A 24,959-nucleotide genomic window follows, 5' to 3' on the forward strand; every position below is an offset into this window, starting at 1 on the left:
TGGAGCCCCTTCAGGATCCCCAACAGGTGCCCTGGAGGTGCTGTGACACCCCAGCACTTCAGCCACACAGAATCCTGGGCTGGTTTGGGTTGAAGGGACCTTAAATCCCACCCAGTAGGATGCCATAGCAGGGACACCTCCCACTGTCCAGCCTGGCCTTGGGCACTGCCAGGGCTCCAGGGGCAGCCCCAGCTGTGCCAGGGCCTGCCCACCCCCACAGGGAACAATTCCCAATTCCCAATATCCCATCCGTCCCTGCCCTCTGGCACTGGGAGCCATTCCCATGGGGGTGGCTGAATCACCAGCTGGACTGGTTGATCTCTGAGGTCCCTTCCAACCCAAACCAGCCCATGATCCCTTTTTGGGAATGCTCTGCCTTGGTGCTGCTTTTGGACACAGAGGGTTCAGGTACAGAAGGTTGTGCTGCATTTTCTCTGGTGCTGGTGCAGGTGAGGGTTTCAGTGCTCTCTGAGGCTCTGCCAAGGCATCACTGAGGCATTCCCTGTGCTTCAGAGGGAAAGGTGCTCTTGGGTTAAGAAAGACATCTGAGTCACAGGGAAACACCAGGTTTTGAGAATCTTGGAGGTCTCTTGTGGTCAGCTGGGGAGGCTGGAAGTTGTGGTAGCTCCTGGCACTGCCACCCCTGAGCTCTGCCAGTCTCATTTCCCTGGCTCTAGGTTGGCTCTGGGCTGTCTGTGCAGCAGCTGAATCCCTTTCACTGCCCCCAGGAGGCTTTTACTGTGTCCTGAAAGTGTCCAAGATGTTTGTGCTGTGCACAGTGCCAGGGATCTGAGGCAGCTGGGAGTCAAAGCTCCCATCCCTTTGGGAGGGACAGGGTTTGTGCTGACAAGGGACAGTCCTGCAGTCCCTGCTTCTGTCCCACTGCTGCCTTCAGCTCATGGGAGCAATCCTTCCCCATTCACAAGCCTTTTGTATTTCTGAAGAGCCTTTTCTCAAACAAAGAGACTATCTGAAATGGGTCTTGGTGGGCCTGGTAAGAATTTCTTCAAGGTTGAGCAGTTCTAGGAATGAACCTGGAGGTGTCTCTTGTCATGCTTGGGCAATCTGAAAAATTCCACTTCCCACTTCTTCTAGATTTGTATAAAATGCTGATGTAATGTGAACAGGTGCCTCAGCAGGGGCATTTCTTCTTTCTTCTTCCTTCTTCTTCTTCCTTCTTCTTCTTCTTTCCTTCCTCTTCTTTCCTTCCTCTTCTTTCCTTCCTCTTCTTTCCTTCCTCTTCTTTCCTTCCTCTTCTTTCCTTCCTCTTCTTTCCTTCCTCTTCTTTCCTTCCTCTTCTTCTTCCTTCTTCTTCCCTCTTCTTCCTTCTTTTCTTTTTCTTATTCTTTCTTTTCTTTCTTCTTCTTTTCTTCTTCTTCCTGTTATTACTGTTATTATTATTACTGTTATTATTTATTGTCAAGTGTTCTTTGTCTGGGTGGTGACTCCAGCACAGCAGTTGTGTTTTAGTGTGGTAGGGATGGATCCTGCTGTCACTGACCTTCAGTTCTGGCCCTGTTACACTGCAGTCCTTCAGAGCTGCAGGAAATTGGGAATTTTTTCCCTGTAAAACTTGTGCCAGTGTGAGGCTGCCCTGAGCTGCAGCTCTAGCAGATCCTCCCTGCCTCAGAGCAGTGCTTTTATTGCAGGAGAGTGCTGGCTAGCCCCATGCAGAGGTGGCAGCTGGACTTGGCTGCTCTCAGGGCAGCCCTGGGACAGCCAGCAGGGCTTGGAGGCACAGGGGGGCCCTGGAGTGGCTTTCCCAGCTCCCAGAGCCTGCACTCCTGGAGAAGGATGGCTCTGTCTTTTCCTTTGTGCTTTTTGGAGCTTTTTCAACCATGGACCTTCCTTTCCTTCCTTCCCATCCTTCCCTTCCTTCCCTTCCTTCCCTTCCTTCCCTTCCTTCCCTTCCTTCCCTTCCTTTCCTTCCTTCCTTTCCCTCCCTCCTTCCTTCCTGAGCTCGGAGGTGCCAGGCAGGGCTTGTCCCCTGTGCTGGGGCAGCCCTGGGCCCCTCAGGACAGGGCACACCCTGAGGGGCTGGAGCATCTCCAGGGCAGGCAATGGAGCTGGGGAGGGCCTGGAGCCCCAGGAGCAGCTGAGGGAGCTGGGCAGGGGCTCAGCCTGGAGCAGAGGAGGCTCAGGGGGCCCTTGTGGCTCTGCACAGCTCCTGACAGGAGGGCACAGCCGGGGGGTCGGGCTGTGCTCCAGGGAACAGGGACAGGAGCAGAGGGAACGGCCTCAGGCTGGGCCAGGGCAGCTCAGGGGGGACAGCAGCAGGAATCTCCCCATGGAAAGGGGGCTCAGCACTGCCAGGGGCTGCCCAGGGAGGTTTGGAGTGCCCATGCCTGGAGGTGCCCAGGGAAGGGCTGGAGGTGGCACTCAGAGCTCTGGGCTGGGGACAAGGTGGGGATCAGGCACAGCTTGGACTGGATGGGCTGGGAGGTTTTTTCTGACCTCAGGGATTCAGTGTCTGTGGGTTTTGTTCTGGATATTTTGCCACCTGGGATGGTCTGCAGTCCCTCAGCACAGCTCTCAGGGTTGTGCAGAGTGCAGGGGGTGTGACACAGCTCCTGATAGGGACACTTGTGCTTGTAGAAATTCAGCTGACCTGCTCTGCTCTCAAAACTAACAGAATTGCTCAGTTATGGACATAATTCATTCATGTCCAGGAGCTTGGGAAGGCTGGATGTGTGCCTGGCACTGGTTAGCTGGCAAAGCACATCCAGAGCCCCTGGATACTGGAATGTGCCCCAGGAATACAGTCAGCAGTGTTCTGGCTCAGCCTGGGAGCTCAGCTGGTTCTGTCCCCGAGTTCTTTGAGTTTCAGAGAAAAGACTTTTAAACTCTTATTTGCAGGATGGAGTGGAAATGCTGCAGTGTGGTTCCAAAGGGCTGAGCACAGTCCTGGCCCAGCCTCTGGAGCAATCAGGAGCTGTGACTTTGGCCATCCCTCCAGTTCCACATCCCTCTGTGCTCTATTAAACTCCAGTTGGCCTGTCAGGGTGAGCAATCACCACATGTTCCTCAGCCTGGTGTTACTGCCTGATAACACTCACTTCACCCCAAAGGTTGTTTAAAAGCTTAATTCACTTCTATAAAAGTGACACTTAATTTCAGTGAAGTTTGGCAAGCTTCTAGATCATCTAAAATTTATCATCTAGAGCAGGATCAGCTCATAGCCAGCCTTCAGATGAGATGTTCTTGTCCTTTAGGTGGGAGCTGAGCTGAGCACTGTGAGCCTGCTCATAATTGAAGGGATCCTTTGCATATTGGACTGTGGAAATAATAAATAGATGGGTTTGTTGAGCTGAAGGTACACAGGGTGGGGAACAGCAGGTCCCTCAAACACTGCATTGTTTGCAAGGTGCTGTATCCAAATGTGCACTTAGAGTTATTGGTCACGAGTCCCAGCCCTTGGAGCAAGGGGGGATGTGATCACAGGGGCTCCTGGCACCCACAGCTCCAGACTTGGGGCCCTCAGCAGGATTGGACTCAAGCTCTGATGGCCTTGGCAGAGCCACAGGGACGTTGTGGCAAAGCTGATGGAAGAGTGGAGCTGGCCTGAGCTTCCAGAAGGCTCAGCAGGAGCTGCAGTGTGGGAACAGGGCTGGACATCCTCAGGCTGGCTTTGAGCGCAGATTTTCACACGTTTAATTTGAAGCTTTGCAGTAAGGATGTGCAGTCACATGTTTAATTTGAAGCTTTGCACATAGGGATGTGCTGGCACCGCTGAGGTCACACCCCTGTCCTGGGATCACATTTGGGCCCTCACTGCAGAGAGGACATTGAGGGGCTGGAGGTGTCCATGGCAGGGAATGGAGCTGGGAGGGTCTGGAGCCCCAGGAGCAGCTGAGGGAGCTGGGCAGGGGCTCAGCCTGGAGCAGAGGAGGCTCAGGGGGCCCTTGTGGCTCTGCACAGCTCCTGACAGGAGGGCACAGCCGGGGGGGTCGGGCTGTGCTCCAGGGAACAGGGACAGGAGCAGAGGGAACGGCCTCAGGCTGGGCCAGGGCAGCTCAGGGGGGATTTTGGGGAAATTTCTCACTGGAAGGGTTGTCCAGTCCTGGCAGGGGCTGCCCAGGTCCCCAGCCCTGGAGGGGTTTAACAGCTCTGTGCATGTGGCACCTGGGGACATGGGGCAGTGCTGGGGAATGGTTGGGTTGATGATCTCAGGGGGATTTCCCAGCCAGAGCAGTTCTGTGATTCTGGGACACTCCCAGTTTCTTGCTCAACCTTTTGTCCTTTATTTTGGCCCAGACTGCTCTGCTGCCTCCTTCCCAGAGTGCAGCCAGTGCTGAAAAAGGCTCTGCAGTCCTCACTGGCAGCAGGGATGGGACAAGTGTCCACCCTTGGTCTCTGGTATTTTCTCTCATTCCCAAGTATCAGAAGCTTGGCATGGCCAGCATCTAATGCTGGGTGACCACACCTTCTCCCAGTTCCCACAGTGTGCAGGGCCCCAGTTCTGTGCCTTTAGGGTTCTGCACATCTCTGCTGCTCCCTGCTGTCACCACAGCTGGGACTGCTGGCAGTGACAGAGATGAGTAACCCCCCTCTCATCCCCAAAGCTGGCTGGTGTTTGTAAGACTGTTTTGATGTTGAATATGTACAATTTTCTTGGCTTTTAAAGGAGCTGTGGGTGCTTCACATGGTGGAAATTGATTTAAGGAACCTAAGAGAAAATGCTGGAGCTCTGGAGCTTGGCACCTTGCTCAGTTCTTCTGCTTCCTCTCTTCCCTCAAACAGCTCAATAGCAGACCTGGGTGGGCATGTCCTATTTCCAATGTAATTTTTCTGCAAAACCCATTTGAAAGCAGCCATGTTGCTGTTAGTGACAAGTGATCTGTGAGAGAATAATCTTCTGTGACTGGTGGTGCTGGATTTGGAGAAATGGGAAAAATAAGGCTTGGATGTGCTGGGTGACAGCAGCAGAGTGTGCCTTGGACAGCTGTGTCAGGGGGAGGAGGAGTGCAGCACCTTTTCAGCTCTCATCCACAAATCCCATAAGGACACACATTTTAGCAGTGAAGTCTCAGCTGAGATTAGACCTTGCTGGACAAGCTGTTTGCAGAGGAAAGCTGCAGCAAGAGGCAGGGCAGAGCAGGGCAGGGAGGTGTTGGGTCCCAGCCATTGCAGCTCTGTTGTGTGGCTGTGCCCTGCACCAGCATCCTCTGAGTGTGAGCCAGTGTGAGGTGAGGGTGTCCCCAGGGCTGCACCTGGCTTTGGGGACTGGCTGTCACAGGATCCCAGAGTGGTTTGGGCTGGAAGGGACCTTAAGGGGACAGGGCAGGGACACCTCCCACTGTCCCAGGCTGCTCCCAGCCCCAATGTCCAGCCTGGCCTTGGGCACTGCCAGGGATCCAGGGGCAGCCACAGCTGTGCCAGGGCCTGCCCACCCTCACAGGGAACAATTCCTCATTCCCAATATCCCATCCATCCCTGCCCTCTGGCAGTGGGAGCCATTCCCTGTGTCCTGTCCCTCCATCCCTTGTCCCCAGTCCCTCTCCAGCCTTCTTGCAGCAGAGGTCACTCTGCCTGGATGTTCCAGTGTGAGGAGATGGATCAAACCCCACCAGTGGAGTGGGCAGAGGAGCCTGGGCAGCTCCTGCTGGCTTTGAGTGGCAGGAGCAGAGCATTGTTTGGTTCCCTGTTAGCCCTGTCTGTGTGCACACAGTTTGATTTCTGCCTGCTGCAGCTGCTGTGGCATCTGCTGCTCCTGCAGTTCCTGGCTGGCTCGGTGTCCTTGCAGGTGTCAGGGACTTTGGGATGCTCTCACCTTGCTTTGGGGCCTGGCTGTGCCACAGCAGCTCAGGGACAGAGCAGCAGGGCACTGGTGCTGCTGTGCAGGAGCTGAAGGCCAGTTTGTGAGCTGAAGGCTTTTTCCCTGTTGAGTTTGTGCTGGTTGGCAGAAAGAAGATTTGACAGCTAAAATGTGATATTTTTCCTTGCCTTGAAAGTGTTCATAAGAGCAGCAGGAAGGTGCAGTAGGCGGCTGGGAGGTGCTGAGTTTGGGGACAGCCAGGCCAGTGACATGTGAATGCCACTGCGAGGTGTCTCAAATCCCTCTTATTTTTATGCTGATTTTGAAGGGACTTTTAATCCTTCAGAGATATTGGCCTCTAAGCACTTTTCTCAAAGAGGAATATAACCCCACTCGAACAGTTTGGGTAATAATAGCACTTAGTGCTTAACGAACGTTGTGCAATTAATCCTCCGGGGCTCATTGGAGTAGAATTGTGTTGATCTTGGCTGGGGACTGAGGAGCTGATGTGAGCTCAGCTTTCCTTTGGCTGTGGAGGAGCAGCTCCCTCCCCGTGGAGCTGGTGAGGCTCTGGGGGGTTCAGGCTGAGCCCTGGCTGTGTTCTCCCTCCCAGCTGATGCTCCTGTCCTGCAGGCTGGCACAGCGATCCTGGCTGGTCTGGGCTCATGGCCTGGGGCCAGGGAGATGCTCCTGGCTCCCTGTCCTGCTCCTTGGCTCTGTGAGCTGTCCCTGCCTTAGCCAGGCTTTGCCATCCTGTCCATGCACCTGATTCAAACCAGCCTCAGCCATGCCAATCCATGTCCCACTGAAAGGAACCATTTGCAGTGGGCTGAGGTCCCTGGGGTGGCACTGCCATTGCTGGTGGTGTCCCCTTGGGGCCAGTGGGGAAGAGCAGCATTGAGTCCACAGTGTCAGTCACTCTGGGTACCCCTTGGTATATTTTATGTGTCAATTCCTGCAGGCTAACCTCAGTTGTTTGATGATTTGTGCTTTGTTTTCAGGCTATAAACTCATTGGGAGCCATTCTGGGGTGAAGCTGTGCCGTTGGACAAAGGTATGTTCTGTTTCCTTTTCTCATTTCATAAATAAAAACAAAGCTAGAGACTTGCTCAGGTATTCCAATTTCCTGATGAAATTACATTTTAAAATGTGCTATTATTTGCACAAACCCAATTTCAAGCTATAACCTTGCATTTCCAGCTATTAAAATTCCTCTGCAAAGAGTGAGAATAGAGTTGTGGCACAGAGCTGGGAACATCCTTTTCTGGTTTTTCCTGTTGTTCTGCTGTCTGCTAAACCATCTTCTGCCCCCTGAAATCCACATGAGGGAAGAGTGGGAAGGTTGTGTCCCTGGTGTGAGGCTGTGGAGCAGGGATAGCACAGCCACTGCCCCACCTGAGCAGGCACATGAGGCTATTTGAACCCCCTTGCTGGGCTTGGGTTGTCACAGGGCTCCCTTGGCTCTCAGCATTTATCAGATCACATTTCCATGGGAGGTGTTCATGTTTTTACTGTTGCCAATGATTTCCCTGCTCTGTGGTGTGTGTGTGGATGTGAACAGCACCCATGGGTATGAATTCCCCTGTGTGACACAGCCCCCTCCCAGCCCTGCACATGGCTCCTGGAGGAGCTGGAACCCAGTAGCTTTTCAAGCAGTTTCCAGACTTAAAAACTGCTTGAAAACTCCCAGCAGAGCCCTGGAGAATGAACTGCAGCCCCTTCAGGGTGGGTGTGGTTCAGCTGTCCTTGGCAGGTCCCTCTGGAGCTCACAAGTCTCTAGGGTTGTATATTTGGGGAGCAGTATTGATCACAGAATCACTGAGGGTGGAAAAGCCCTCTGAGACCACTGAGTCCAACCATCCTCCCAGCACTGCCAAGGCCAGCACTGCTTCATGTCCCCAAGTGCCACATGCACAGGGCTGTTAAACCCTCCAGGGTGGGGACTCCACCCTGCCCTGGGCAGCTGTGCCAGGGCTGGACAGCAAATTCCAGGAAGGAATTTCCCCCAAATCCCCCCTGAGCTGCCCTGGCCCAGCCTGAGGCCGTTCCCTCTGCTCCTGTCCCTGTTCCCCCGGCTGTGCCCTCCTGTCAGGAGCTGTGCAGAGCCACAAGGGCCCCCTGAGCCTCCTCTGCTCCAGGCTCAGCCCCTGCCCAGCTCCCTCAGCTGCTCCTGGGGCTCCAGCCCCTTCACCCACCATGTTGCATCATCCTGCACCCTTGAGCATCCCTGGGTGGGAACCTCTGGAATCAGCACCTCGTTAGGATGCCAGCACATCTGTAATTCCTGTGCTGTGGCAGTGATCAGTCCTGGCTGTCTGAGCTCTCCTTTGCTGCATGATTAGCTTTGTTTATTTTTGAAAGAGCCCTTGGGATGCCATCCCAGGGTGGCTGCAGAGAGTTTTCATTGCAGTGCCTGCTGTCAATGAACTGTTTCATCAAGAGCCTTGCTCCCCTGAGCAGCATAGAGAGCCCACCCTGGGCTGTCAGGAGTGTGTGGGATGCACTGATCCCACTGCTGCTCTGCTGCTCACTCTTGCACCCATTTCCCTCTTCTGTCACTGTTAGTGGCAGACATGATCATGAAAAGTTTAAAGAAAAACTTCCATGTTGTGTCTGAGAAGGCCAGAGAACCTATTTTTATGAAAGACCCAGACTTTAATGCAGCACTGTAAAGCCATTTCACAAAATAAATAGCAGCTCTGTGTGCTTAGATGGGCCCACACTATTTTTAGCTTAAGCAGGAATTGAATGTAAAGTCTTCTAATAAATTGAGCTGAGATTGGTTCCAGGCAGTGGCTTTGCCTCAGGTTCACACCAGTGTTGAGAGCCTCCAGGAGCCTTTGTGGGGATTTGTATCACAGGAAAGCAGGAGCAGGACTGGCAGGATCAGTATTAAGTGGAGTTTCATTGAGGTATCTCAGATGGAAAAGATTGGGTTCTGTCAAATTCCAGAAAAAACAGAAACCCTGTATGTTTTGGGAAGAGTCTGTTTGCCTTAGGAAAAGCCAAATATAACTTGCTCTCCTGAATTTGTGAATCTCCTGAAGTCTCTCTCATTTGAAGAATGGGTAGAATCAACAGCATTTTCCATGTCATTTAATCTTCCACCTGTACAGCCAGTCAGGGATTAGCTGTAGATTTTTCCCTGCTGCTCCTTTCTGTTGGATCACCAGGACTCTCCAGGAGGAGGAAGGCAGATTGAAAGCTGCTGTGTTGTATTTCAGATTTTCTCTTGAGAGGAGTAAAGTTTCTTTCTCATTCATTATTATTTAACTGAGCTAATGAAAGACAGCCCTTTCTGCAAGCTGCCTGCATGATAAATAGGAGTTGAATCCTGTTGGGAACGTGCTGTGGCTGTGCTGGGAAGGGAAGTGCAGCATCCTGCTGGAGCCACTGCTGGCTGTGAATGAGGGCTTATAAGGTCAGGGCATTTATTTAATTTACTGCTGCAAGAAATACTCTGCCAGATAAAAGAAAAGAATGGAGTGTTCAGTAGGACAGCCTTGAAATGGATCCTTGGTGCTCCTGAGTGAGCTTTTCCAGGAACACTTCCTGCAGCTCAAGAGGCTTCACCTGCTCCTCATGGGCTGAGGCTGGAAAGCTGCAGGAGAGCACATTGTTGTGCTGGGGTTTGCCAGAGAAGGGACTGAGCAGCTTAAAGCTCTTTCTCCTCTAACACTCCACTAGTCTGACCTCCTAAATGCAGTCAGGCTGCATGTGAAGAATCACACTTTATAGGGAGCTGGGAATTTCTTGGGACAGGTGGCACTGGTGTCCCTCAGCTCTGCTGAGGGCATTGCTGGACTTGGAACTCCAGTCACAGGTGGCTGAAAGGGAGCAGATCCACAGCTGCCCTCAGTTTGGCTCCAGATGGGGAATTTTAACTGTCCTGCTGTGTGTTTGTGTGTGTGTGTGCCCTCAGTTTGGTTCCAGCAGGGTTTTTAGCTCTCCTGGGGGTGTTCCCCTGCCCTCAGTCTGGCCCCAGCTGGGTTTCTAGCCCTCCCTGTGTGTTTCCCTGCCCTCAGTTGGGTTTCTGACCCTCCCTGTGTGTTTTCCTGCCCCCAGCTGGGTTTCTGACCCTCCCTGTGTGTTTCCCTGCCCTCAGTTGGGTTTCTAACCCTCCCTGTGTGTTTTCCTGCCCCCAGCTGGGTTTCTAACACTCCCTGTGTGTTTCCCTCTCTCAGTTGGGTTTCTGACAGTCCCTCTGTGTCCCTATGTGTTCCCCTGCCCTCAGTCTGTCCCCAGTTGGGTTTCTGACCCTCCCTGTGTGTTTCCCTGCCCTCAGTTGGGTTTCTAACCCTCCCTGTGTGTTTCCCTGCCCCCAGCTGGGTTTCTAACCCTCCCTGTGTGTTTCCCTGCCCTCAGTTGGGTTTCTAACCCTCCCTGTGTGTTTTCCTGCCCCCAGCTGGGTTTCTAACACTCCCTGTGTGTTTCCCTCTCTCAGTTGGGTTTCTGACAGTCCCTCTGTGTCCCTATGTGTTCCCCTGCCCTCAGTCTGGCCCCAGTTGGGTTTCTGACCCTCCCTGTGTGTTTCCCTCCCTCAGGCCATGCTGCGGGGCCGCGGGGGCTGCTACAAGCACACCTTCTATGGCATCGAGAGCCACCGCTGCATGGAGGCCACCCCCAGCCTGGCCTGTGCCAACAAGTGTGTCTTCTGCTGGAGGTGAGGCACCCCTGGGCTCTGTGGGACACAGCCAGCTGTGCTCTGGGGGGCGTGGAATGTCTGTATTCCTGGGGCACATTCCAGTATCCAGGGGCTCTGGATGTGCTTTGCCAGCTAACCAGTGCCAGACACACATCCAGTCTTCCCAAGCTCCTGGACGTGAATGAATGATGTCCATAACTGAGCAACTCTGTTATTTTGAGAGCAGAGCAGGTCAGCTGAATTTCTACAAGCACAAGTGTCCCTATCAGGAGCTGTGTCACACCCCCTGCACTCTGCACACCCTGAGAGCTGTGCTGAGGGACTGCAGACCATCCCAGGTGGCAAAATATCCAGAACAAAACCGACAGACACTGAATCCCTGAGGTCAGAAAAACCTCCCAGCCCATCCAGTCCAAGCTGTGCCTGATGCCCACCTTGTCCCCAGCCCAGAGCTCTGAGTGCCACCTTCAGCCCTTCCCTGGGCACCTCCAGGCATGGGCACTCCAAACCTGCCTGGGCAGCCCCTGGCAGTGCTGAGCCCCCTTTCCATGGGGAGATTCCTGCTGCTGTCCCCCCTGAGCTGCCCTGGCCCAGCCTGAGGCCGTTCCCTCTGCTCCTGTCCCTGTTCCCTGGAGCACAGCCCGACCCCCCGGCTGTGCCCTCCTGTCAGGAGCTGTGCAGAGCCACAAGGGCCCCCTGAGCCTCCTCTGCTCCATGCAGGACAACCTGTCTTCAACTCAATGACTTCAGTTGGTCAGGAAAGTCTCCCCTTTCCTCAGAGAAGTGACTTTGTGGTGAATTCCTGAAGGAAAGGAGCTTTGCTGGATCTGAGCTCCTCTAGCCCTACTCACTCACTCCTGCCTGGGCTCCAAGGGAGGTGTGTGCCAGGCTGGGGGAGTGCAGGGTGGGACTGGGAGAAGAGGCTGAGGTTCAGCAGAAATGCCAGCAGTGACGTGAGAGCACCTGCAGTGGGAGGACAGGGAGGTTTTGCTTTGAGCTCTTTTGTTTTCCACCCTGCTAAATCATCCCATGGGAGCTGCACTTCCTCTGGGACTGAAACCTTACCCCAGGCTGCCAGTAACACCATTCCATCCCCAGCATCCCAGTGAGTACTCCCTGAGCAGCCTGAGCCAGTGGAAGGTGTCCCTGCCATGGCAGGGGGCGGAATGATGTGGGCCTGAAGGTCTCTTCCCACCCAAACCATTCTGGGATTCTGTGATAATATTTCCATGCAAAACCAGCCAAATTCCTCTCTCTGAGTGCCCCTTTCTGTCTTTCATAATCTTCAGGTTTTAATAATGCAGGTATTTCATGGGGGCATTTAAAGGACTTGGGGACAGCTCGAAGGCTGTGAGCACTGGCCACTGGGCATCCTGTGCAGTTTGCATTGGGGAGTCTGTTCCAAAGGGTTTGTGGGTGCTCTGATGGGCTTTCCTCATCCTGGCCTTTCCTGGCTGGGAAGGAGGCAGCAAATGGCACCTCTGATGTGCAGCTTCTGCTTTGCTTCAGAGCAGGGCAGTGCCTGGGAAGGAAAACCTCCTGCTGGTGTCTGTTTTCCACGTGGTGTGAATGGAGTCCTGCACGGGACTGGGCTGGGAGGGACATTGCCCTGCCTGTGCTTGTCCCTCTGTCCCCACACACATCCTAAGGTACATCCTAAACAGCAGACAGGATGAGGGGCTTTGTTCCCAGCATTGCTCCACAGAGCATTTCCCAGTTTCTCTTCCAAATGCCCTCATTCAGGATTTTTTAGCAGCAGCCTGGATGAGGAATAGGCTGAATCAGGGAAATCCAGCAGGTGTGAACTGGAGAGTGCAGGAACTGATAAATGAGATAGTACAGCTTTATCAATAATTGATAAATCAGTCCATTAGTGTAGAGACACAGAGAAAGTGGCACTGTTCCCTGTGTCTCTAACTCATCATCCTGTCACTGTCACCTGTCACTTCAGAGGGGTCTGGCACTGCAGCCTGATGACAACAAGTGCTACAGTGCTGATTTTCCTGCTGGCTACAACCTGAGTGCAAGGAAGCAGCTTTCCAGGGCACTGAGCTCAGCATTGATTCATTTATTTCCCTGCTCTGGGTGAGGTGCTGGCAGGTGTTGGACTCTCCCATATGGAATGCAGCTGGCTGTCCTCAGCCTCCCCTGGAAACTGGAAGGTTTAAGTTGGAAGATTTAAGGCTCAGTTTGAGGCTCATCCCAGGACATTAAGCTTGACTTAAACCAGAACTGCTGCTGAAAGAAGATTTCTTTTTGGTGATTTTCCAGCTCCTGTGCCTGGGCTGCTGCAGCCTTCACGTGGCTGTGAGAGGGATCTTCCCTCCCTCCTTGCCACTCCCAATATTGCCCTGCTGATCCTGTGCCACCCCAGCTCCCAAACCCTGCAGTCAGGCCTGTCTGTGCTTGTTTTATCCCCCACACCTTGCAGGTTGCTCAGGGTGTGACACTGAGGTGGAGCTGCAGGCCCTGGTGGCTGGGCAGGATAAACAAGGCAGCTCCTGAGCAGCAGGTGCCATCTGTGCAGACATGTGAAATCCCAGTTTTGATCTGCTTCTGGCAGAATGTTCCTCATGCAGGTGTTGTGCTGGGCTCCTCGTGCAGCTCTGCTCAGCCTTGCAGATAAGGCTGCTGGGATTCTTTCTTCTTGATCTCTCCTTTCAGGATTTTGACATTGTAGATTCTGCCAGTGTTTCCAACTGCACAACCCCCGAGCTCTCCCTGGATGGCTGAAGGAAAGGCCAAGGAGCCTGTTTGTTTTCTCTTCCTCACTTTGGCAGGAATGCTGCAGTGCAGCTGCTCTCCCTGGGAGCTGGATGTCACTGGAGCTGGCTGGTCCTGACTGACACTTTCTGGCCCCAAACCAGTACTCATGGAATCACAGACTGGTTTGGGATGGGGCCTTAAAGGGATCAGTTCCAGCTGCTGTGGGCAGGACACCTCCACTGGAGCTCAGTACCCAAACATGCTCAGAAAATGAGGGGATTCTGTCAGAGATGTGGCTTCACTCTGCACTGGGTGCTCTTCTGTCCCCCTTGTCCCTGGGAGCTGTCAGAGCTGCCAGGCCCCTGCCTGGCTCTGCTGTCCCCTGCAGAGGGGCTGGCACTGCAGGGCTGTGGGGACAGGAAAAGCAGCCTGGAAGCTGGGCCAGGGCAGAGTCAGGTTGGATTTCGGTTCTTCCCCCAGAGGTGCTGGCACTGCCCAGGCTGCCCAGGCAATGGGCACAGCCCCGAGGCTGCTCCAGGAGCAGTTTTGTGTCTGTGCAGGGCCAGGGCTGGACTGGGTGATCCCTGTGGTCCCTTCCAGCTCAGCATACTCCCTGATTCTCCAGGGTGGATTGTTTGGTGTCACCCAAGGCTGTTCCATCAAAAGCACTGAGGGGGACACCCCACACCTGAATCACTGCCATGTCCCCAGCCATAATCCTGTCCTCCAAGGGAGTCTGTCCCTCTCCATCCTGCTCCCAGCTGCTCTCACTGAGGCTGTGTCTCTTTAGCTTAATTGCCTAAATGGAAATGTGCAAGTGACCAAATCTTTTAATCAATTAGAGCAAGTGTGGGTTCTGAGCTCTGTGACCTCCCTGCAGCACAGGCACCAGGCAGACCTGATTTGATGAGGATTTTTGGCTCAGTGTCCAACACCCAATCAATTATTGTGGAGAGAGGGAACAGCTAAATAAGATTTAAATTAATAGGGTTTATTACTTTTGCATCTGAGGAGGAGGCAAAGCAGACAGAGTGAAATATCCTGTGAGGAAATTGGCTCGTATTTCTTCTGCTATAACTTTAGTGCTTATACCTGTGCATGGAGGTTTCAGGCTTTGCTTCTAGACGGCAACTGAAGTGTGTTCAGACACTAAATCAGTGAGTGGCCAAAATCCAGGCATCACAGTAAGCCCTGAAAAATACAGAGATTAAAAATTAATAATCTCTCTCATAGGAGGAGTACTTAAGGTCTTTAAAAAATAAAGAAGAAACTGAAAACAGATGAAAACCAAAGCTTCTCCTCAGTAACTAACTTGATTCCAGGGGGTAATTCCTCAGGGAAATGGGGATATTGATGTCAAAGGAGTGGACACTGCAGGTTTGGAACACCTGGAAGCTGAACCTGAAAGCTCAGAGAGTCTCTGTGCATGTCCAGCCCCCAGTCCTGGTTCTGCTGCTCTTTCCTCCCAGGTTTCAGTTTGGTTATGGTTTTGTTTCCAGAAGGGACCTGTTGTGACCAAGGTTCATCCCTCACATTGGATTCTTCACTGGTTTGTTGAGTTTGGGCCTGTCTGTCTGCCAGGGGCTCCTGAAATGTCCAAATAAATGGGGTGGGGGACAGCACATCAATGTGCCCAGTTCATGCCCCTGGTAAAAAAAGTGGTTAAAAAAAGTCTTGGTGCCTTCATGTGCTGTTCTGCCAGCTCTGTCATCTGAGGCATTTCTAGGAGAAAATGTTCATGTGTGGGTTGAAATCTCTGATTTTTATTTTATAGCACTTTGCATTCTCCTGACTTGGACTTCTTAAAGGTCCTGGGACTTGTTACAATCAGCTCCCAAATTTATGGGCTCAGTAGTGAATATAAACAGATTATGGGCTGTGAAATGTCCACACTGGGCCTTGGGTGTCCCTGCAGGGGATGGTGCCAGGTCCAGCAGTCAGTGACTGGGGTCTTTGGAAGTGAATTTGCACATTTTGCCATCCAGGTGAGTTCTGGAATGGTGTGGGAAGCTGTGCTGGGCAGGGCTCAGGGATGGGATGGGGTGAATGGGCACAGCACAGCACACTGAGCATCACCTGCCTTGCAGGAGATCCTGCTCTCTAAGAAGGGAGCATCTCAGAGCTGGGATGGAGCTTTTCAGCATGGGGCATCTTCCTTCTTCAAGGTTTCAGTTGGAAGAGAATCACAGAATTCTTTTGCTTGGAAAAGCCCTCTGAGATCCTTGAGTCCAGTTGTTCCCCCAGCACTGCCAAGGCCACCAGACTCTGTCCTCAAGTGCCACATCCATGGGACTTTTAAACCTCTCCACCAATGCCCTGTGACAACCCTTTCCATGAAGAAATTTCCCTTAATATCCAGTCTAAGCCACCCCTGGCAGCCTCTGGTCCTGTCAGACAATTTATCCAGCCTGCTCCAGGGTGACTTTACCCATCCTAGGGACAACATTAAATTCAGGTTCTGTATCTCAGTCGTGGTCCTGCCCAGCCCAGGCTGGGCTCCTCCTGGTGCTCTCAGGAGGTGCAGAAGAAAAGGAACAGCCAGATTTCATTTTGTATCCCAGGAACATGAAATATGGTTGGCTTGTGCTTTGGCCAAGCTTTTTATGTGCTCTCCCTCCTTCTCCTGCCATCACTCCAGGGAAAGTCCTTGGGATCTCTTCTGTGTGTCCTTTCCTGGTCATGGCTGATGTTTTGCCTTCCCCTTTCTGCTGATGCCCCTGTGTTTTTGTGCTCCTTCTTTTGTTTGCAGCTGGAGGCTCACGAGGCTGCAGAAGAGCAGATTGATGTTGTTGTTTTGTCTTTGCTTTTTATTGCTGCAGTTTGCACTTCTGCCTTGGTAGGGCTTCCAAAACTGCCAGTTCTCCTGAAGTTCTTTTTCCCTAAGCTCTTCTCCTCTGGGATCTCCCTGCTGGCTCTCAGGGTTCACTGAGACTGCTTCTTGAACTCTTCTCGTTTTTATTCTGCTCCTGCCCTCCCTGGCAATGGTGTGCTCTGTTCTCATGTCACTGCCACCAGCACTTCCTCACCTTCCTGCTCCCCACCAGGTATCACCCTGGCTCAGTCAATGCCTGCAGTAAATGATATTTTACACCTGAGCTGCATCTGCCCTCAGAGCCTCTTAATAACCATTTGCAGAATGCATAAAGCAAAAGCTGATTTATTAAAATAAAACAAGCACCTGGGGAGGCAGATCACAGCCCTGGGGAAGCTGCACCTTCACAGGGGTCCCAGAACCTGCCAGGAACACTGGGAATGCTGTGCCAGGCTCCTGGTGGATCAGAGGTGAGCTGGGACTGCAGGGAAGCTGGATGGGAGCAGGCTGGGGGGGTTCCAGGGCAGCCAGCAGGAGCTCCCATGGTGTTCCCTGCAGTCGTGGGGCTGTGGCACTGAGGTGTCTCTGAAGGAGCAAACCAAACCTGTTCCACACCTGGAATCTCTGCTAAAATCAAGGTTTTCTGCTGGGTGTGGGTTTGGGTGAGATTTCATTTAACTTGTGTTAGAAAGGAGAGGAAAGGGAAGGAAAGGAAAGGGAAGGAAAGGAAAGGGAAGGAAAGGAAAGGAAAGGAAAGGAAAGGAAAGGAAAGGAAAGGAAAGGAAAGGAAAGGAAAGGAAAGGAAAGGAAAGGAAAGGAAAGGAAAGGAAAGGAAAGGAAAGGAAAGAGGAAAGGAAAGGAAAGGAAAGGAAAGGAAAGGAAAGGAAAGGAAAGGAAAGGAAAGGAAAGGAAAAAGGGGAAAAAGGGGAAAAAGGGGAAAAAAGGGGAAAAAGGAAAGGAAAGGAAAAAGGGGAAAGGAAAAAGGAAAGGAAAAAGGAAAGGAAAAAGGAAAGGAAAGGAAAGGAAAGGAAAGGAAAGGAAAGGAAAGGAAAGGAAAGGAAAGGAAAGGAAAGGAAAGGAAAGGAAAGGAAAGGAAAGGAAAAGGAATCCCTGACACAATTCCTGCTGAGTGCTGGTGTAGCCAGAGGTGGGAGCTCACAGAGCCTGGGGGCAGTGGAATGGTGGCTCTGGTTTCTGTCTGTGCTGATACTGGGGAACAACCTCCTGAGCCCAAGGCATTGCTGCTTTATCCTCCTCTTGGCAAGGAATCTCCTTTTGCCAAATAAGCAGCTCTGTAGACTTGACCTGGTGTGTTTATTAAACAGTAGGATGTGTTAAAAATGCAGGGCCTGTTGGACACTAATAGCTGTCCAGGGTGCACCCACAGCCTATTGATTTCCTGCCAGCTGGCCCTATTAAATATACAAGGTACAAGTTTTGCAGTTAAACATGGAAGAGTTTTATAAATGCCTTTTATAGCTGACATTCAGAAAACTTTCCATGTTGCCAGATGGGGAAATAAAGGGAAAATTCAAAAAGCTGTTTTGACTTAAGGATCCTTGAGGTGGTGAAGTTTGAGAACAATGTTTGAATCTTTGCTCTTGAAGTGGATGAAGAAATGTTTGGGCCAAAAGCCTGATTTTATTGAGCCTGGGTTTGTGTTTTAGCACTGTCAGACAGGTGTTTCTCACTTGGGGAGTCCCAGAATCCCAGACTGGTTTGGCTTCAAGGGACCTTAAAGCCCATCCAGTGCCACCTCTGCTATGGCAGGGACACCTCCCACTGTCCCAGGCTGCTCCCAGCCCTGCCCAGCCTGGCCTTGGGCACTGCCAGGGATCCAGGGGCAGCCACAGCTGTGCCAGGGCCTGCCCACCCTCACAGGGAGGAATATTTTCCCTGATGCCCAACCCAAACCTGCTCTCTCTTGGTTTGAATCCCTTTCCCCTTGTGCAGAGGTCACTGGGAGCCTTTTGCTGGTCTCCAGTGAGGATGGAGCAGCCCCTCATCCTGAGCAGGAGCTGCCCTGTCCCTTCTCCCTCAGTTAAAGGCTGGGAGTCCTGTCCTGCTGCCCTGGAGCTGAATGAATGCAGCTGGAACCTCCAGGTGTCTCCAGGGCTGGACAGTTTATATGCATTAATTGTTGTAGTGACAATGTTTGTAATAGTGCCTTATGTATTTACTGTGCACAATAAATTATGAACAAGGCCATCAAAGAAGTTTTTTCTATTCAAGGGGGAAATGTGGGAAATGGAGTTGTAGAGAATTCCCAAAGCTTGATAGAAGGCTCGCACAGTGTGCATTTGTATGTAAACTTTGAGAAATGTTGACTTAGAAATGCCATGGAATAGGACAGACATTGCTGAGAGAGAATGGAACTAGAAACAAGTCTCAAAAGATGGCCTTGTAAATAATATGGATACTTTGGAGAAATAGAGAAATAGAGCTATGAAAGATGCTCTGTAGTGGGACCCACGAGGGGTGATTTTAGATAATTAGCTTTAAGGCATTTGCAGCATGGTGTGGCAAAAGCTGATAGGCCAAGAAACACTTACAGTGTATTGTAATTAGGAAATAATTGGCTTCTGATTGTGAGGGTGTGAATTATAACATCTGTATTGTCTCACCCTTCTCATGAGACTGAAAATGGAGTAAAAGTTTTTAAAACACCTCCCAGTTGCCCCATCTCTGGTCAGAACAAGGCATAACCCAGCATGCAGGGATGGTGGAGGGGGTGCAGGAAGCAGAGGTCACCTGGCTGCAAAACTGAGTGTCAGGAGTGTATTTTGGTGGGCCTTGTTTTCCTGTCCAGAGGTGAGTTAATCCAGGAGCTTTTGTGAAGGCCCCTGCACAATTTGCTGCTCTTAATGAACTCTGTGGGCTGAGGGGGCTTTTGGAGCATATTTCATATTTTGAGATGAAGCAGGAAATGATGGAGAGAGAACAAGGAGGTGAAAACACAGAATTTCATTGACTTCCTTAAGATGATATTTAAGGGCTGGATGAGCTCCTCATGCTAATAAAGTAAGAAATGAGGAGGAACTCCATGGGTCTTCCAGATGCTTGGGTCCATTTACCTGGGTTGGCTTTTGCTGTTTTCCAAGAAAACAAAATATGGGGACAGTGATCCTTTCCAGGCAAGGTGGGCTTCTCACCCCAGAAGCTGTTCCTCAGATGGAAGATCTGGGGATTTTCCCCTGCAGTCTGCTTGGGTCAGGGGGATTAAAATCTGGGACATGGCCCAGATCCCCCAGGAATGCGTCCCTGGGACAGGGCAGGGTTCCTGCTCTCTTCAGGGGGTTTGGAGGAGCCTGCCCTCATCTGTCCTGGTACCAGAGCACCACACAAAGACTGGGGTAGAAACAAATTCTGTCCTCAGGGTGGTGCTTGGTGCCTTTGAAATGAACTAAAAATGGCCTGGGACCTCCCTTCTCCAGAGCTTGGTGCAGCTGTGGGCAGAGCAGGAGCAGAACCAGTTTCCCTTTCTTTACAGTGGCTTTTGCAGGCATTATTTTGGTTCAGAAACCTTTCACCTGTGCTTCAATATATCTGTATAGAGTGTGATATTATCCACAAGGCCCATTCCTCCCTCTGGGAGCCCAGAGCCTGCAAGGAGAGGGGTGTAAGAGAGGCGTTCAGGGGTGACACCCAGAGGCTGGGGCAGCAGCAGGAGTTGCTGAGCATCCTTTGTTGCTTTGAATGCTGTCGATGCCAAAGTCCCCAGGTGGCAGGTGAGTTCCCCAGGTGGGTTCCAGGTGGCAGTGGGTGACTGTCCCCTCTTCCCTCAGGCACCACACGAACCCCGTGGGCACCGAGTGGCGCTGGAGGATGGACCAGCCCGAGCAGATCCTGCAGGAGGCCCTCGAGAAGCACCAGAACATGATCAGGCAGTTCAAAGGTAACTCTGCTCTGTCCCACCCCTGGGCTCTTGGGGGATAACCAGCAGTGACACAGGTGAGTGTCACAGGCACATTTTATGGAAAATCCTTTCTTTGGGATTTTTTTCTCCTGAGAGGCCTGAGGAACAAAATGTAAACATTGATTATCTGCTGCTGTGGAATGCAACAGATGCATCTGGGATTGGTCTCATGTGGTTGTTTCTAATTAATGGCCAATCACAGTCAGCTGACTCAGACTCACTATCCAAGACACAAGCCTTTGTTATCATTCCTTTTCTATTCTTAGCTAACTTTCTGATGAAATCCATTCTTCTATTCTTTTAGTATAGTTTTAATATAATATATATCATAAAATAACAAATCAGCCTTCTGAAACATGGAGTCAGATCCTCATCTCTTCCCTCATCCTAAGCCCTCTGTGAACACTGTCACAGGTGAGAGCATTCTGCTCCCCTGGGAAGGAGGCCTGAGCTTCAGGCTGTCAGGAGAATGGGGGAGAAGAAGCTGCTGTGGCTCATTAATGTCTTCTGAAATGAGGCTCAGCCACTGGGAGTGTGCTGTGCCTGGAGGGAGTAGAGTGGAGTTGCCTCTGGTGCATCCTGGTAGCTGTCAAATCCTTTCCCTTGGTGTGCACAGAGCCCTCCACAGTGCTTAAAGCCAGCCTGGGTGATGGGGGATCCTGGCTCCTCTGGAGGAGGAAGCAAAAGCAATCAGCCTCTTACCTGACAGGACACACACTGGCAGCCCTGACACCCAGCATTGTGTTACCTGCAACTCCTGGCTTGTGTTTGTCTCATGAATAATGAAACAGCAGCAAGCAGGGGATTTTGATTTTCAGCAATTATTCAGTACCTGTGGCTGAGACTGAAGCTGCAGCTCCACAGCACCTCTGGGAAGCACTGCAGCTTGCTTCCCACAGAAATTCCCTGGAAGTTTGATATAAATTCGGTGTCTGTAGCTGTAGAGAGGGCTGGGGGTTTTGTTTCCCAAATGTGATGATCTGGCTGCTGTGCCAGGGTCAGCTGTGTGTGCTGGCAGGGCTGGCCAGCTTGGCAGGACAGCTCCAGGGCTGTGCTCTCCCCAGCTGCCTTGAGCTGCACAAGTGGAGTGGAACAGCCATAAAACCTGCAGGATGGGCCCTGGCCTTGGCAGTCATTTTGGGAACCTGATTGTTTAGTTTGGCTGTGCTCAAAGAGATTCCAATGGATCCAGGATGTGGCAGGCACAAAGCCCTTCTGTCAGCAGAGCAGAGCTGCTCTGCCTCCATCTCTGCAGCTGGATAATGGGTCGAAAAATAGCTCAGGTTTGGGCCCCATGGGCTTCATTCTCCTCACGTGGCTGCTTTGGAGCAGCAGCTCAGTGAAGCCTCATTCCTGAGCCTGGGCTTTCTTTGGCACTGCCAGACATCCCCTGGGGCAGGGGTGGTGGTGCTGGAACAGCCTCAGCAGCTCTGCAGGGAAATCTGGGGCTGAGAGGCACTCTCAGGGCAGGGCTTTACCCCAGGGGCACCTGGAGAAACACCAAGGTTGAGCCAATGGATGCAGGGAAGGGCCTGGAGCCCCAGGAGAGGCTGAGGGAGCTGGGCAGGGGCTCAGCCTGGAGCAGAGGAGGCTCAGGGGGCCCTTGTGGCTCTGCACAGCTCCTGACAGGAGGGCACAGCCGGGGGGGTCGGGCTGTGCTCCAGGGAACAGGGACAGGAGCAGAGGGAACGGCCTCAGGCTGGGCCAGGGCAGCTCAGGGGGGATTTGGGGGAAATTCCTTCCCTGAAAAGAGAGGCCAGGCCCTGGCACAGGCTCTGCAGGGCAGAGGTGGAGTTGCCATCCCTGGAAATGTTCAAAATTCATGTGGATGTGGCACTTGGGGACACGGTTTAATGGTGGCCTTGGCAGTGCTGGGGAATGTTTGGACTCTGATCCTGGAGGTTTTCCCAGCCTCAGTTTCTCTGTGTGTCTGAGCACTGGGAAGTTCTGAGGGAGATCAGATCTGTCCATGCTGGAGTCCCACCTGTCTGTTGTCCCTGTCCCCAGAAGAAGGGACAGCAGACTTGGTTTCTGTATGGGAGGGTGAAGTTACACATCAAAATGAGCTTGTTCAGGCAGGGTGGGGCCTGGACAGGTGGGACCCTCCTGCCCTGGAGCCTTTCAGGCCTCTGGAGAGGAGCCATTACCACCCTGCACTGAGGAATAACCTTCTCATTCCCTGACCCTGCTGTCTTCCCAAAATGAGTTGAGGACAGGGAATGATTATGGAGAGACTTTCCAGCATCTGAAATACTGCTGAGGTGTCAGGGGGCCTGTCAGGACATCCCAGTTCTCCCTTTTTGGAGTCTATTTTCTGTTAAACAAATTCATAAATATTACTCGAAATGTGCCTGTGCATCTGAGCACAGTTACCCTTGACCTGGAACTGTGAAAGGAGAAAACAGAAAAGCTCTGGACTAGAACTGTGCTGTTAAGTGGGAAAAGAAAAGCTGGTTTATTTTTCTAGTGCTAGATGGCAACATTCCTGTCCTAGCTGCTGTGAGTCAAAGGTTTATTAAGGAGAAGAAAAACTGGAAAGAGAAGCCCAGGAGCTCCTGTTCCATGTAGTGAATTTTACATCATTCTTCCCTCAGGTGTGTGGGGAGGTATTGTCAGGGTGGAAGCAGCAAGAGCCAAATTGAGGAGGAGCAGAGTGAGTGAACTGAGCTGGGGACAGGCAAAGGTTCAGCTGGGGCAGGATCAGAGTCCCCACGTGCAGTGCCAGGCTGGAGGAATGGTCCTGGCTCCTCCTGCCAGCCCAGCAGCTCTGCACAGACACCAGGGGCCTTTACTGGGAGGGGTATTTGAGAAAAACCCCAGCAAAAGCACAGGAAGCACCTGCTGGAGCAGGGAGGTGCCCAGGCTGCTGTGGGGAGGGGAGGAGAGGTTGTGACTGCTCTGTCCCTGTGCTGGCACTGCTGGGGCACCTCCAGGAAAGACAGCAAGGGGTGGCATGTGCCAGGGAAGGGCCTGGAGCCCCAGGAGGGGCTGAGGGAGCTGGGCAGGGGCTCAGCCTGGAGCAGAGGAGGCTCAGGGGGCCCTTGTGGCTCTGCACAGCTCCTGACAGGAGGGCACAGCCGGGGGGGTCGGGCTGTGCTCCAGGGAACAGGGACAGGAGCAGAGGGCCAGGGCAGCTCAGGGGGGATTTGGGGAAATTCCTTCCTGGAATTTGTTGTCCAGCCCTGGCATAGGTGCCAGGGAGGTGGAGTGCCCATCCCTGGAGGGGTGTATAAACTGTGTGGAATGTGGCACTTGGGGACAGGGGTTAATGGTGACCTTGCAGTGCTGGGGAATGGTTGGATTCCATCTCCATTTCTCAGCATTGATGTGTCTGATCCTGCAGCTCTGGCTGGGCACCCACAGGGACTCCAGAGGTGTCCCAGCAGGGCTGAGGTGTTGGACCCTGGCATAGACTTTGGGCTGTTTGGGCTTCTGGGGAATCAAAACTCCCTTAGCTAGGGAGTCCTCAGGGCTGGAGTGTCTGAGGGTGCTGCTCAGGTACCTCCCTGAGCCTTTTGAATTCATTGGTGCTGCTCTTTCCAGTTTTGGAGGCTTTGCAGGCAGATCCATCCACACACCCATTCCATGGGCCAGAGAAACTGCTGAGCTCATCTGGTGCTTTATTCATATAATCCATTGCAGTAAAAACGAGATTTCCTTTGAAGGACCAGAATTCTTGTGCCCCTTTATCCTTTAGGATACCCTACAGGGCAGCCCTCATACTCTGGGTGCCTGTGGGTGATGATAAATCACTTCTGCTTTAGTGTTGCCACAGTTTGTGCTGGCTTTGGAGAGCACAGCCATTAAAGCCCCACAATTCTCTCTTGGATTAAATGATGGAGAAACACCTCACTGATAGGGAGTGAGGCTGCAAAGTTTATTTGATGGATACATTTTTCTGGGGAGTGACTTGTAAATCTCTGTGCCCTTGCAAAGGGCACACACAGGATGGAAACATAACTCAGGAATGAGAGAGTGGGAGTCTGATAATAAAGGGAAAAAGCCAGAGAGAAATGCATGACATGTGCCAGGAAATCCTCAGAGTACCATGGAGGAGCATGGACAGAGCAGGTCTCTCATCCCCCTGGCCCCCAGGCTCCTGAGGTGCTGCTCAGGTCCTTGCAGGGGTGCCAGAGTCAGCCCAGCCTCCCCAGGGTGCTGTGCCAGGGGTGCTGTCTTTGCCCAAGTTAGTGCAGCAGCTGGAATCAGCTTTTCCAGGTAGATGTGCTCAGCTGGGGGCTGAGGGCAGGAGCAGAGCCAAAGGGATTCAGGAGAGTCCCTGCCCTCCTGGAATCCAGCAGTCCTGGCAGTTTATCCCTGCCTGGCTGGTGGTTTGTGTGCTCAAAGGGTTGTGTACAAACCCACTCCCTGCTCTGGGTGGATGTAGCAGGTTTGGTGTAAACTGCTTTGGGAAAGTTCCACTCAAACTTTAGGGGATGTTGGGATTTTGTTCTTCTACTTATAAAGCTGGCAGGCTAATTATGAGAGTCCAGATGAAAAATGCTGAGAGAGAGAAATTAATTAATTGCAAAACTGACTTACAGTAGTTTTAGGAATATGAAAGTTAGTCCTTTAATCTCAGTGTGTGCTGGAGACACTGCTTTCTTCTCCAATAAAGCTCTCATTTAGTGCTGTCAGCTTTCTATGGAATAACCATTAGTCCTGTCACTTCCTCAGGACTGAGCCTGGCTGCTTGAAAATGCACTGAGCCCTGCTCTGATTCCAAACCAGCTTTGCTACGTGAGGCTGGAGCAATATCCACCAACACCTCTTTTATCTGGGCTTTGCAGCAGAGCTGTAATTTTCTGTTCTGCAGCGTCAAGGCAACGAGAAGGGAGCTGAGGACCTGGATTCACACTCCAGGCTTTGTTTTTTATCTTTAAAACAGACCAGCCCCCAATCCAAAGCCTCAGATAGGATTTGAGTACATCAAGGCACGTCAGGGAAATGTGAAGTGACAGATTGGGAACAAAAGCTTCTTTGGAGGCAGCTGATTTCATCCGGGGTCCTGAGCACCTGGTCAGGTGTGGGTGGGCTGCAGGAGCATCCAGCTCCCCCTCCCTCCTGTGGGCATCAGGAGTGGGACTCAGGTGGTGTTTGCACATGGATGCTACATTTGAGCTGC

At 52.2% G+C, this 24,959-nt stretch overlaps 1 protein-coding gene across 5 annotated transcripts in view; it reads left to right on the forward strand.

Moving 5' to 3' along the window:
- LOC134427751 (S-adenosyl-L-methionine-dependent tRNA 4-demethylwyosine synthase TYW1-like) overlaps window positions 1–24,959 on the forward strand; it is a 113,551-nt gene that overhangs the window by 25,864 nt on the left and 62,728 nt on the right. For all 5 annotated transcript variants that reach the window (XR_010030226.1, XM_063173822.1, XM_063173819.1 and 2 more), the window contains exons 10-12: window positions 6,757–6,809; window positions 10,300–10,418; window positions 19,704–19,813. Coding sequence is in view for 4 of the 5 variants with exons in the window: in XM_063173822.1 (XP_063029892.1) it covers window positions 6,757–6,809; window positions 10,300–10,418; window positions 19,704–19,813 (282 nt within the window). In the remaining variant the exon portion in view is untranslated. The remainder of the gene's footprint in view (window positions 1–6,756; window positions 6,810–10,299; window positions 10,419–19,703; window positions 19,814–24,959) is intronic.

The sequence above is a fragment of the Melospiza melodia genome, chromosome 21 (assembly GCF_035770615.1).
Source record: "Melospiza melodia melodia isolate bMelMel2 chromosome 21, bMelMel2.pri, whole genome shotgun sequence".
NCBI lineage: Eukaryota > Metazoa > Chordata > Aves > Passeriformes > Passerellidae > Melospiza > Melospiza melodia.